This window comes from Chrysemys picta, chromosome 4 (assembly GCF_011386835.1).
Source record: "Chrysemys picta bellii isolate R12L10 chromosome 4, ASM1138683v2, whole genome shotgun sequence".
Classification (NCBI taxonomy): Eukaryota; Metazoa; Chordata; order Testudines; family Emydidae; genus Chrysemys; species Chrysemys picta.
In genome coordinates this window covers 86,788,012-86,802,006 of record NC_088794.1, presented here as the reverse complement: position 1 = coordinate 86,802,006, position 13,995 = coordinate 86,788,012, and the positions used below count along the sequence as shown (strand labels likewise).

Below are 13,995 nucleotides of genomic sequence, written 5' to 3'. Positions count from 1 at the left end.
TGTACTGTAAGTACCTGTATTAGGGCATTAGGCATTGTGATAATTAACACAACTGGAAAGTGGCCCTAAAGATCTACAAAACATTTAAATTTTCCAAAACTGTACATCTGTATTCATGTCCAGAAGAGCATTCTCCGAGCCCACCTTAGAAAACTTATGCCTTTGGCACAAAATGGACCCATCATTTCCTATAGCAGCAGCACTTTGTACATTTAGATAAAGGCCAAAAATGAATATCAATGACTTCTGGTCCTAAATTCTATAACTCTGTGACGTAAAATTCATAACTTAGTCTCTTAACTCAGGCAACACTCCCATTGACTCAGTAGCCATCACTTGTCTTTAATCTCTTTCTTGAGCAAGGTCAAAGATAGTAGCTAGCCAATTCCAGCAAAACCTAACCTCTGCCAATATCTAAAAGCCCTCATTCAGGTGAAGGTCTGGCAAGGAGAATGTATTGGAATGACAGTCACTTTATGGCTGAGGGCAAAAGACAAGCATCCAAGATAATGCTATTAAATCTATCAGCAGCCTTTTATACTGATCATGAGGTACTGCTAACTCACCTACAGGAACTCAACGTGGTGTACAGAGTCACATTAAACTGTTTTTGCTCATTCCTCTTAGACAGATCCCAGAACCACGACAGGTATTTTTTCCTTATCCCTGAGTGCTCACTTATACAGTCCTTCATAGCTCACTCCTGTCACCTCTCATTCACAATGGAGATTGGGAGATACCAGTGGCTCCAGTGTCATCAATAATCTGATAAAAGGTAGCTCTGCAATCTCCTTCTCAAACATTTATAGTGTTGTATTCACCAACTGTCCCAGTGTCTGGAAGAAACTAAAATCTGTATGAAAAGCATTAATTTAACCCAGGTGAGCAACTACGGTTACTGCTAGACAGAGAGAAGTATTTTCAGGAATTAAGTGCTCATCCTCTATTGAGGGCATCTGCATAGTCTCAAGATCCTATCTGAGACTGTGCTGGTCCTATCTGCCCAAAGAGCAACTGTTTCATCTTTAGCCAGCCATGAAACATTGCCCTTTTCCCCTAATGCAGGCTAAGCCACAGTGCTGATCACTTTCAGCCTGGATTGTGCAACATGACCCCCTTATGGCCAGCTATCAACACAGGTATCAAAACCCACATCGGAAAAAACCTTCATTAATTCATTGAGGGACAAAATAAATTCACAAGATACCCTCTTAAGCAGCTCTTTGGAGATAAACTGTACATCCTTCTACACCTGGAGCAGAAAGAAAACAGGTCTCTTTCATGTCTCTTGGGTCATAGCCCCAACCCTGTTATATAAGCATTTACTGAAGCAGAAACCACTATAGTTTAAGTTGCAATACTGTTTTCATTCCAGCCTGTTTTTACTCATTACTTTCATGCTTCAAAGGTGATTTCTTCTTAAGTTTGAGCAAAAACAGTTCAGTCATGTTGAATTATGAAGAGTGGAAAAATATACTTTCCCCTGTGATAAAAGAATTTTTGCAGTCTTCTTATTTGTACAGCTCTACAACCACAATGTCTGAGTTTAAAGTTGAAATTTGACATGGAAATGGTCCTTACTGAGTGGAGGTGACTGTCAGTGATCCAGAGAAAATTGGTTTGGACTTGACTGAGCTCTGAGCATTTGAAAATTACATACCAAGTAGTAGGGTTTTTAACTTACTTCAAGTGCATCAAATCTAGTCAAATATATTGTGGGTTCCTATGCAATTTAAAGTGCTTAGGAGGCCTCCATTAGCATCTCTGCAGCTTAAAAAAATGCAAGGGTTGAAGGAGGGCTCCTACACATTTTGTGAGGTGTGCAGGGGTTGAGGAGAGCAGGCATTTGGATACTTCAGTGATGAGCACAGCATAAGAAGGTAGATGGATCTTGAGCAACTTGTAATCTGTCTATTGAAGATATTTATGGGTTGAGGCAAGAACGCAAGAATGGCCCTACTGGGTCAGACCAAAGGTCCATCTAGCCCAGTATCCTGTCTTCTGACAGTGGCCAGTGCCAGGTGCCCCAGAGGGAATGAACAGAACAGGTGATCATCAAGTGATCCATCCCCTGTCACTCATTCCCAGCTTCTGGCAAACAGAGGCTAGGGACACCATTCCCACCCGTCCTGGCTAACAGCCATTGATGGACCTATCCTCCATGAATTTAGCTAGTTCTTTTCTGAACCCTATTATGGTCTTGGCCTTCACAACATCCTTTGGCAAGGAGTTCCACAGGTTGACTGTGTGTTGTGTGAAGAAATACTTCCTTTTATTTGTTTTAAATCTGCTGCCTATTAATTTCATTTGGTGACCCCTAGTTCTTGTGTTATGAGAAGTAGTAAACAACACTTCCTTATCTACTTTCTCTACACCCGTCATGATTTTACCTCAATCATATCTCCCCTTAGCTGTCTCTTTTCCAAGCTGAAAAGTCCCAATCTTATTAATCTCTCCTCATACAGAAGCCGTTTTTGTTGCCCATTTCTGAACCTTTTCCAATTCCAATACATCTTTTTTGTGGGGCGACCACATCTGCACGCAGTATTCAAGATGTGGGTGTACCATGGATTTATATAAAGGCAACATGATATTTTCAGTCCTGTTATCTATCCCTTTCTTAATTATTCCCAGCATTCTGTTCGCTTTTTTGACTGCCGCTGCACATTGAGTGGATGTTTTCAGAGAACAAAGTCACTAGAAGTGCTTACCTCAGCCCCTGAATGATTCAAAAGGTACAAAAAGTTTAAGGGAGGAATTTGAGTGCACCTTATATTGCCAAATTCTGTCATTATACATTACTACAACAACACTGCAAATTTCAAATTATAGAATTTATATCAATTATTGGCAACTTTTTGCAAGACAGCATAGTTTCTAAGTACTGGATAATGACGTTCTATTTTAAAACACAGACAGGAAATGCCATGCAAAAAACTATGTTAAGAAAACTTTAAAGTTAAACTTAAAAGTCAGAAAGTGACAAAGTTAAGGATTTACATGCAACTTTAATTCTGTCCTGTTGTGTATACACATTACAATGCAGTCTTTAATTACACTATCACATATATTTTTCAAATAATAAAGTTATACAATTTTTTTACAGCCTTAGCTACACATGATCCTTCTTGTAAAAATATTTTTCATCCCTGCATTCTTACACTTCTGTTTGTTGTAATGGTCCATTATATCTTTAGTAACTTAGATAGGCAAACTAAGGTAGGCAGAGAACGAGTGACTTGCCAAGGTCACATGGCAAGTCAATGTCAGATTAGGAATAAAATCATGATTTCCAGTCTTGTGCTCTAACCAATAGACAGTGCTATGGTCCTATTCTATCATGTTACAAAATTACATTTGACTAACTGCTTACAAAAATTAACTTTCCTCACTGGAAAGTGTCAGTCAGTGGTGCATTCATATTAAAAAATGTGAAGTGATGATCATTTATGATCATTAGGAAATTTTCAAACAGCCATTTAAGCAGAAAAGATAATCGCAAATATCTCTTAAATCTTTTTGTCCTACCTACCTTTAAAAGTGGAAGCAAAATAGATTTAACATACTGTACGAGTGGAGAAGAGTCCCACGTACACGTTTTAGACTGAAAACTCTTTGGGTCAAGAACTGTCATTTATTATACATTTAGATAGTGCCCAAATGGACCCCCCACTAAAGGTTGTGGCCTTTAGGCGCTACTGCAGTAAAAACTGTAAATATTAATTTTACCTCTGTGAGGGATCCACAGGCCACTCCACCATGCAGGGCTTTATCCAAACCATCTAGGGTAGTGGAGAAGAAGGCTGAGGATGGATTGATAGCCCTTTTCATTTTCATCTCATAAGCCTATAACAGCAAAAATTAACCAAAAAAAAAAAAAAAAAAACCACTTTTTCAGAGGGCAAGAGAAATTTCTGACATTTGCTCTCCAACAATCTAGCATTATTTAATACCTGGCCTACAAGTTTACTGTACAAATCCTAAACTATATTCTCATCCTTCCCTGTGTTCTTTCTCCACCTGAGCCTCCACCACACTTAAATGCAGACACCACTAAGTAGATTTAAAGAAGTTTATTGTATACACTGAGGTTTTTGCAGTCTAGCTTTGACCTTTTCTCCCACATCACAATGTCAAATTATAAAAATCACTTTACAATAACTTTTCAAAAGTGAAGGTTTTTTTCCCCCTGGCCAACACGTGCTGCTTTTGATCTGCCTAACTACTACTTATGAACAAGGAAATACTAACTCTGTGGTCAGCAGAACTGTGCAAAACATTCACAGTGAAACCCAAAACCAAGAATTTGGCTGATTTTGAACTTGGCATCTCAAAACCATTCAAGTTCATTGAAAGGTTCATTAAGATTTGTAAACTGTTTGAACAAGTCTGGGTCAATACCAAAGCCTAGCATAGCTTTTGGGTTTTGTGAGCCTGATCTAGTGAGTACAGCACCAGACTGGTAGTCAGGAAATTTGGGTTCTCCTTCCAGCTGACTTAAGATATGAGGCCAGTCACTCACCCTTTTTTATGCCTCGATTTCCCCAAATACTGGGCAGCAGGCTTAACCAGTTAATATTTGAAAAGAATTTGGAGATCCTCAGCCAAAAGGTGCTAGAGAGTGGAACTGTACAAAGTATATGAAAAACATCTCTTTTGATCTTTTCAGGGCACAAAACACCACAAAGCAAAACTGGCTCCAGCGATATCCTGATAGATTTGGGTTCAGATTAACTGGAAAAAGGAATGCACGGAGTGATAAGGGATTTGAACACATTTTATCATAAGTACAAAATTAGTCTTTTTTTTAAACTATGACATTTTACACTAGCTGTGGATCTGCCTCATATAGATTTTAATGTAAAAAGGGATCATTATGATAATCTAATCTGACTTCCTGCATAACATAGGCCATAGAATTTCATCCAATAATTCCTGTACTGAATCTAAGAAATTGTGGTTTTGCTAACATATCTTTTAGAAAGACATTCGGTCTTGATTTAAAAACTCCAAGTGAAAAGAATTTACCACATCCCTTAGTCTGTTCAATGTTAAAAATTTTCCATCTTATTTACCCTTTGAATTTTTCTGACTTAAACTCCAGCCACTGGATCTTGTTATGCTTTTGCAAGCTCAATTAGAGTTTTCTAATATCAGATATCTTCTCTCTTTATAGGTGCTTCTTGGCCACAATAAAATCACCTCTTAACTTTCCTTTGATGAACTCAATAGATTCAGCTCCTTAAATTTCCCATTCTGAGTGGAATTTTCCAGACCTCAAACCATTTTTGTTACTCTTTTCTAAATCCTCTCCAATTTTTCAATATCTTTGGACACAGAACTCTAGTAGTACATCTGTATAGAACAGGGGCAGGCAAACTACAGCCCAGGGGCCGCATCCGGCCCTCCAGACGTTTTAATCCGGCCTCAAGCTCCCATTGGGGAGCGGGGTCCGGGACTTGCCCCGCTCTCGCACTCCAGGCAGGGAGTGGGGTCAGGGGCTTGCCCCACTCCGCGCGGCTCCTGGAAGCAGCAGCATGTCCCCCCTCCTTCTCCTACGTATAGGGGCAATCAGGGGGCTCCGCCTGCTGCTCTTGCCCCAAAGCACCGCCCCCGCAGCTTCCATTGGCCGGGAACCACAGCCAATGGGAACTACAGGGGCGGCGCCTGCAGACAGGGCAGTGCATAGAGCTGCCTGGCCGTGCCTCCGCATAGGAGGCAGAGGGAGGACATGCTGCTGCTTCTGGGAGCTGCTTGAGGTAAGCACCCCCTGGAGCCTGCACCCCTGATCCCCTCCCATGCCCCAACCCACTGCCCCAGTCCTGATCCCCCTCCAACCCTCCGAAACCCTCAGTCCCACCCCAGAGCCCACACCCCCAGCCAGAGCCCTCACCCCATCCTGCACCCCAACCCCCAATTTCATGAGCATTCATGGCCCGCCATACAGTTTCCATACCCAGATGTGGCCCTTGGGCCAAAAAGTTTGCCCACCCCTGGTATGGAACAATGTTGAGACCACTATCACCTTCTTACCCACACTCAATATTTGTTTTTTCATTTAAGAATAACGCTAGCCACAGCATCACACTGAGTTCCTGTTCAGTTGCTTATCCACCATGACACCAAATCCTTTGCAGAACCACTGTTTGACAAAATACACCCCAGACTTGTTGATAAAAATACTCAATAAGGATGGTCTGAGAACCAGTCCCTATGGGACCCCACTAGAAAGACCCTCACCACTTGATGATTCCTAGTTAACAGTTATCCATTGAGATTTATCAGCCAGTTTTAATCCATTTAATATGTGCTATGTTGATTTTGCATAATGCTATTTTTTTAATCTGAATTTTATGTGACACCAAGTTCATTATATTAGTAGTTACCTTTCACAAGGTTGCAAGTGTGGTTGATAAACAACTATTTCATTTTCATTTGACAAGACCTGTTTTTCAAGAATACATGCAGATTGGCATTAATTATATTTCCTTCCTTTGCTGATAGAGTCCAATATCAGCCACTGCATTATTTTTTCCTAGGATCAAGGTCAGGCCAGCCAGGTCAGCCCATTTAACTTTTGAATACTGGCACAACATTCAGAGGGGTAGCCGTGTTAGTCTGAATCTGTAAAAAGCAACAGAAGGTCCTGTGGCACCTTTAAGACTAGCAGAAGTATTGGAAGCATAAGCTTTCGTGGGTAAGAACCTCACTTCTTTACTTGCATCTGAAGAAGTGAGGTTCTTACCCACGAAAGCTTATGCTCCCAATACTTCTGTTAGTCTTAAAGGTGCCACAGGACCCTCTGTTGCTTGGCACAACATTGGATTTCTTCCAGTCCTCTGGAACTTCCCCAGTTGCCCAAGATTTATTACCCAAGATTTATTAAAAATTCACATTGATTATCTGGAGAGCTCCTTGGCCAACTCTTAAACTGCAGTGAACGTTACCTGGACCTGCACTGTCTTGACACCCAGTTTTCTCTGCCCCATCTCCCCCTCCTGCCACAAGCAGGCTACTATCATTAGCATCTTTTCTTTATGGTTGGGAGGACAACAACAGTCTAATTCAGACTTATTCTCTTAGAGTAGCCACAAGAATCCAGTCAACAGCAGTGTAGTCCACACCTCCTGTCTCCCTCCCTCCACTCCCACCAACTCTAACACTAGATGCATCACTTTCATGCCACTCCACATTCCCATTTGCCTAGAATGAGAGAATACGAAATTCTCCAAAATGAGCAGAATATAGCTTTAATGATCACTCTGCTCTTTGGCACTAACATTACTTTCTAAAAAACAGTTTCTATGGGCACTGATGTTCCTACCCTTCACCTACACTAATCAATGGCACTTTCAGTTGTAAGGCTCAGATTGGAAGCAATTTCTTTGATATTCTCAGAGGTAGGAAAGAATTTCTCATCTTCTTGAGTGGCTCTCAGCATACATATGTCACTTATAGGAGTGCTACTTATATCCTATTGTAATAACCTGAGCAACCTGCTTAAGCACTAAAACGCATAGCTGAACTCACTGTATTCTGACAAGAAAGAGATTTTCTTTTTATACACATCTGAACTGAGAAATTCATTGTCTTTTGGATCTGAATTTAGCAATGAACACAGGCATAGCCTGACTTGATCCTTATAATGGAATTCCACTGTTTACATCTTGGATGGCACGCCATCTCATTTTATTTGCAACAAACCTATACTATACTATACCTTGATAGGTAAAAAGAAAAGTGACTGTAGTCAGATTTCATAACAGGATCACCACAAGGATACTTACAGTCTGCATTTTGGGAGCACAAGCTAAGCTGACTTTGCAAAGAAGTTTCTGTACATTCCAATAACTTTGCCCGGTCACTTTCATTAACTCCAAGAGTGAAAGACACAGAAAGTCCTGAAAGATGATTAAAAGGAACAGAGTTCAATCTGGGGATTGAAGGGGGGAAAAGAGATTACATTCATTTAATATATTTATAAACAATCAGTTCATATTCCAAATTCCCCCATGGTGCAATTCCACTCAAGACAATAGAATTATACAAGGCATTAATTTTGCCTCACATTTTAAAGGGCTGGGTGGGAGTGGGGAGAGCGGAAAAAATTAAATATTCAATTGTCATATTGGGGTGGGATGAAACAATATTGCCTCTCTCACAAGCCTCTGTCCTTAACTGAAAAATGATCACAGACCACATCAAACAATGTCTCATTTTCTAATTATCAGACTTAGGGCCAGATCCTACAATTGGATTCATGTCAGAGGACTGCAGCCTCTGCACAGAGACCCTGGCTCTGCTTAAGGATCCATTCATACAAACATTTGCAGGATCTAGCCCTGAATCACCCTGTATTGGATAAAGTCACCAAATTAACAATTCTGGTGTGAGAAGAGAATGAGAAAACACCACTACTAGTTTCAGTTTAATATGACCATCTTCACTTCCTGTTGTATTGTGCTGCTGTATTTGGTTAAACAGTTGTCTTGCTCCACCCAAGTGGCAGCTGAATTTCATTGGTGACAGAAGTGATCTCTACATTACTTTAGGATCTTTGGGATGAAAGGCTCTATATAAATGTAAAGTATGAACCTGTTGGGAAGTTATATTTCTGCACACATTCAAGACTACACCTTTACAAGGCAGCAGGCCATTCATGTGTCAGAGACTCATAACCCAACATAAAATAAATCTCTATATCTATTAAGCGAAAGTCTCACCCGACAGGTAGTGATCTGATGCCGACTCAGCCTGTCACAAAGTTCCTGAGATAACCCTGCTCTTCTTAATTTCTTAGTGGCCATGTTCCCACATCTGGTGAACAGAAAAAACAATCATAGTACAGCAAAACAAATCTAGAAAAGCTGTTTGCAATACCAACACAAACAATACCAGCACAAAAACACAAACACACACTCTACTCTAAAGAATGGGAACATATCACACATTACAAATCTTTGTACTATTGGAGTGTGTAAGTGGTCACAGAGCAACTCCTGTTAAATAACAATTACCCATAAATAGCCAAATGCAAGGCCATGCACCTAGGAACAAAGAAAGCAGGTCATGCATACATGATTAGTGACTCCATTCTGGGAAGCAGTGACTGAGATTTTGGGGGTCATAGCAGATAATCATCTGAACATGAGTTCCCACTGCAACACTGTGACTAAAAGGACTAATGCAATCCTTGGATGTATAAGTAGGGTAATATCAAGTAGAAGTAGAGAATATCTGGCAATGGTGCAACCGCTACTGGAATAGTGTGTCCACAATTCAAGGTTGCTGAGAAATTAGAGAGGTCAGAAAAGAGGCACGAGAATGATTAAAGGATGAGAAAACATACCTCAGTGAGAGATTTAAGGCACTTGATCTATTTAACTTATCTAAGAGAAAGTTAAGGAGTGACTTGATCAAAGTCTGTAAGTACCTAAATGGGGAACAGAAATTTGATAATAGAGGCTCTTCAATCTTGCAGGCAAAGGTATAGCACAATCCAATAGCTGAAAGTTGAAACTAGACAAATTCAGGCTAGAAATAAGGTGCATGTTTTTAACAGTGAGGGTAATTAACCATTAGAACATCTTTCCAGGGGTTGTGGTGGATTCTTTATTGCTTGCAATTTTTAAATCCGTATCAGTTGTTTTTCTAAAAGATATGGTCTAGTTCAGCCATAGCTATTGAACTCGAAGAAGGAATTCAAGGAAGTCCTATGACCTGTGTTATGCACCTCAGACTTGAAGATAACAATGGCCCAGCCTTTAAATCTAGTAATTAGCTGGGATATTACAACTGTACCATTTTTCATGTTCTTCTAATCTCTCAACCAGGGCATAAAAGATACCAGTATGCCTGGCAACTGAAAAGCAGATGTAACAGATCGTATAAAGCATCTATACACATTTGTCTTCCTATCTACACATATATTCAATCATTTTGTTCTTTCACACATAATATCCTGAGGATATTCCCTGTGGGTTCGTAACGAGGATTTCAAAGAGACTGGCTCTTCTGAATGTCTCTCAGGTATCACTGATCTTGGTGCCTGGTGGGTCAAGCCACAGGGTTATGTTAGTGTTGTGTGAATACTCATGCAGTGCAGAAATCATCAGTGGAGTTCACTGTTATGTATATCACTATAGAATCTCAGAGCTCACAACATATATCTTTGTCATTTGGCTGCATCAAAATGTTATTGTTGAAGTGCTAAATTTCTCCTGCAGCCATAGAGGAGATATATACATCTTTACATGTTCAGTGTCCTGCCAAGAAAGCAGTAAGTGTCCTGGAGATTGAGAAGTGAAGGTTGATTGTAGAATAGGATTTGCAGGATGTTAAAAGGACAGTGATGAAAAGGATCAAATTAGTAAATAATTTTTCGTTTTAATATAACATCCACACACTCAGCTCATAGCTCTAGAGTAGCAACTGGCTCTCATGTATCTCACATACTGCTATTGCAAAACCCAGGTGTCTGATCAGATCTTCTGTTACTCTGCTTTGTTTCAGGAAGAGAAGAAAACAATTAGACACAGAAATGCTACCCATAACCCTTGGCACACGATATGGCACCAGGCAAAGGGACAAGAGCTACTTCCAAAGCAGCCTGGAAGAAAAAAAGAATGAAACAGCTTAGCAGGGAAACAAGGAGGAAGGAAAATACTGATAGGGAGTTCCAGAAAGCCAAGAGATCCTGAAAATTCATTGCCATGTTTGCCTTGCGACATTAGGGCTTCATCTACAGGACCCATAATTCATCACTGATGCAGTTCCTACAGTAGAACCTGTAGACAGGACTCAAGTGTTACTTCCACCCCGTTATTTAACCCTACTCAGATGATGCTATGGTACAAAAATAACACTTGAGGCTATGGCTACACTACAGCGCTTAAAGCGACACAGCTGTGCCACTGTAGTACTGTTACAGCAGATACTCTAAAGCCAACAGGAGAGTTCTCCCACTGACTTGTTTACTCCAGCCACTGAGAGGAGCTGGAGCTATGTCCATGGGAGAAGCGCTCCTGCAGACATAGCGCTATCCACACGAGCACTTAGGTCATGTAATTTACATCACTCAGGGGGGAGGGTAACTCATACCAAGGTAAGATGTAATGTGTACATAGCCTCAGTTTAATCCCAGTTTCCACCAGCGGGGCTGCACCGATAGTGAATTACAGGTCCTAATGCTGCCAGTGCAGACAGGGTTTATGGCGCGGATTCTGCAAGTGCATCTATGGGGATCATCATCCAGCTGTTACCTCTCCTTTGTGAATGACCCCAGGGGAGAGAGGCCTCCCTACCTACCCCCCACTTCTTGCATGGCCCAGAAGGCGGTAATGAGCAAGTCGCTCCCAGGGCTGCCCAAAGGATTCAGGGGGCCCGGGGCAAAGCAATTTCAGGGGCCCCTTCCATTAAAAAGAAAAGTTGCAATACTATAGAATACTATATTCTGGTGGGGGCTCCTGAGGGACTTGGGGCAAATTGTCCCACTTGCCCCTCCCCTCCGCCACCTGGGCAGCCCTGGTCGCTCCACATACACACACCAGCGCCCCCAGGAGAATGGGCTGGGGGGGGCGCCCCTCATTCTGCCCTGACCCCACTTCCCCCGTGGGATAGTGCGGGAATGTCCCTCCCACACACTGCAGGGCGCCCCGCTGCCTTCCCGCGCCATCCCAGGTTGCCCATGTCCCGCCCGGCGACTGCTGGCTGCAGCCCCCTCCTCCTGCCCTGGAGCCGCCGAGCCCCTCCCTCCGGGCTCCGCCATCCAACCGCCACAACGGCCCCGCGCCCTGACCTGGCAACTTTTTCAAAGTCTCCCACTTCCCCGAGCAAGAGGTGGAGCCACAGAGCAACATCGAGGGCAGCGATTGGCCCGTTACCCTAAGCCACCGACCAATAAGCTGCAGCGCTATGGCTCAGCCAAGCGCGAGGCGTGCTGGGAGTTGTAGTTCTCTGGGGAGGCTCGCACCGTGAGCGGCGGCCCGCCCACAGCCCGTTCTCCTCTGGGTGTATGAGGTGTGCAGGGGTTTTGCTCCCTGCTGTGCATCTAGAGTGCTGGCAGCTGTCCCCCTTGGCTTGTTTTCAAGGGATGGAAGATAAGAGAATTCCTCATCCCCATAATTTCTTGGCTGTGGTTGTGTATGTACAAGCACGTGATGGTTTGAAGCTGCCCAGAGGCTCAGAATGTTAGAAGTCCAGGGACCAGCTAAAGTCACTTTCCTTGTAGAGACTGGTCCAAAGGCAGAGCTCAAACTACATATACAGGAAAAATTGAGGTACTTTTAAAATGGTGATTACTATTACTTAGCATTAATATACTTCTTTAATCTCAAATTGCTTTATAAAGGTGGGTAAGCATTATTTCCATCTTCTGATGGGGGGAGACTGAGATGTACAGAGTTTGAAAGATTGTTTGCTGAAGGTGAAGCCACTGGTGCAATTTCAAATTATAAATGCATATAAAATAATCATCATGGTACAAACCAGTTAGCAGGTAGCTGTCTCCACCTGTAGCAAATTCTTGCATTGTAATTCTAAAGAGTGTTCCCTTCTTGAGAAGGAGGGAACCTAATGGCAGAGTAACCCATTCACAAGTATTCAAATTCATTACAACATGCGGGGAGAAAGCTTTACATTAATCTGCTTATGAGGAAATTGTCAGATCAACCTTCAGGGAATTCTGGAAACACCCACAAAGAAATTATTCAAATAATGGAAGCAAAGCCAAAGGTTGCCTTCAAGGACCAAGGCAGGGTTGGATTCTAACTGATTACACAATATTAAAGTAGAACTGCAAACAGAAAGAGGAATTATGCTTCAGATTACGTTAACCACTAACTGTCCTAGAATCCAGCTCTCTGGAGTTTAAAAAGAAATTAGATTCACTCCACAATCGGCTAAGTGATTTGTCATCATTTGACTCTCATAAAAAAACAGTATGGTAACATAATTGATGGAAATCTCCATCAAGTTCAAGATTTGGTCAAAATCCTAAATGATTGGGAACAGGATTCAGAGCCCAGACATGGGTCACAAATAAAAATAATTTGGTTGGTCTCTAATTAGTCCTCATTAGTCCATTTCACAAAGCCACTGCAGAATTTCATATTACTGGCATCTTCTGTTCAGAAAAAGCAATATGAAAAAAGATCTAGTAGCGTGCTAGAAAATATCCTGTTCAAATCCATTTGGATAATCACATTGTATTGACTTAAGTTCTCCTTGCAGTTCAGTTGCCAAAGTTAGTCTTTACTGCGTTCCCCCTTAAAAACATGCATATCGTTGCTGAGGCAGAATGGCTGCCGTGCCCTACCCTAGAGTTCCTGCATTCTATTAGTAGGTTAGCACATACAATCCTTGTATGTGCAGTCTACAAATCATTTGGTAGCATTCAGGATGAAAACCAGTATAAAATATAAGGTTTCAGTAATAATGAATAATAAGAGAAGGATTATCTTTTGACTCAAACTCAGGACTTGGTCAAGAGATTTCATTTCTATGGCCTGCCAGCCCTATCACAGACTCCCTCTCCAGCCTAAGGAAAATCCATTAACTGCTTGGTGACACCTGTAAAATAGGAATAACAACTACCTTACAGAAAGCTTGTGAGGCTTAATTCATTAATGTTTGCAATGTGATTTGGAATCCTCAGATGGAAGGCACCTAAAAAGTGAAAAGTATTATTTGTGTTATCTGCAGTATTAATCATTGTCATAATATTTAGTCCCAAAGATTAACCTAGTTGATTGAAAAAATACGTTGACTCATTTGGAATATATATTGAGGGAGACATACGCCCTGAACTGTATGTTTATGTGTGTGTAGTGCAATAAAAAAAATATAGTGGAATTGAAAAAAAAAATACAAGAGCAAGTTCAATACTTTATAAAACCAGCAAGTCAGTGGTGGATTAGCCACTGGGCCAATGGGGCCTGTGCCCAGGGGCCCCAGCCAATTGGGGGCCCCCAGAAAATGAGTGCACCCGCTCCGCCC

At 41.7% G+C, this 13,995-nt stretch overlaps 1 protein-coding gene across 17 annotated transcripts in view; it reads right to left on the bottom strand.

The window, feature by feature from the left end:
- The window catches only part of RAD51B (RAD51 paralog B), a 682,929-nt gene that overhangs the window by 583,606 nt on the left and 85,328 nt on the right, over positions 1–13,995 (bottom strand). For 8 of the 17 annotated variants that reach the window (XR_010600611.1, XR_010600612.1, XM_024109216.3 and 5 more), the window contains exons 1-4: positions 11,798–11,919; positions 8,724–8,817; positions 7,788–7,901; positions 3,730–3,846 (exon numbers count right to left, since the gene is read on the bottom strand). Coding sequence is in view for 15 of the 17 variants with exons in the window: in XM_024109216.3 (XP_023964984.1) it covers positions 3,730–3,846; positions 7,788–7,901; positions 8,724–8,807 (315 nt within the window). In the remaining 2 variants the exon portion in view is untranslated. Of the gene's footprint in view, positions 1–3,729; positions 3,847–7,787; positions 7,934–8,723; positions 8,818–10,455; positions 11,039–11,100; positions 11,668–11,797; positions 11,921–13,995 lie in introns of those variants that run through there. The other 9 variants (XM_065592927.1, XM_065592925.1, XM_024109218.3 and 6 more) reach the window with 8 other exon arrangements.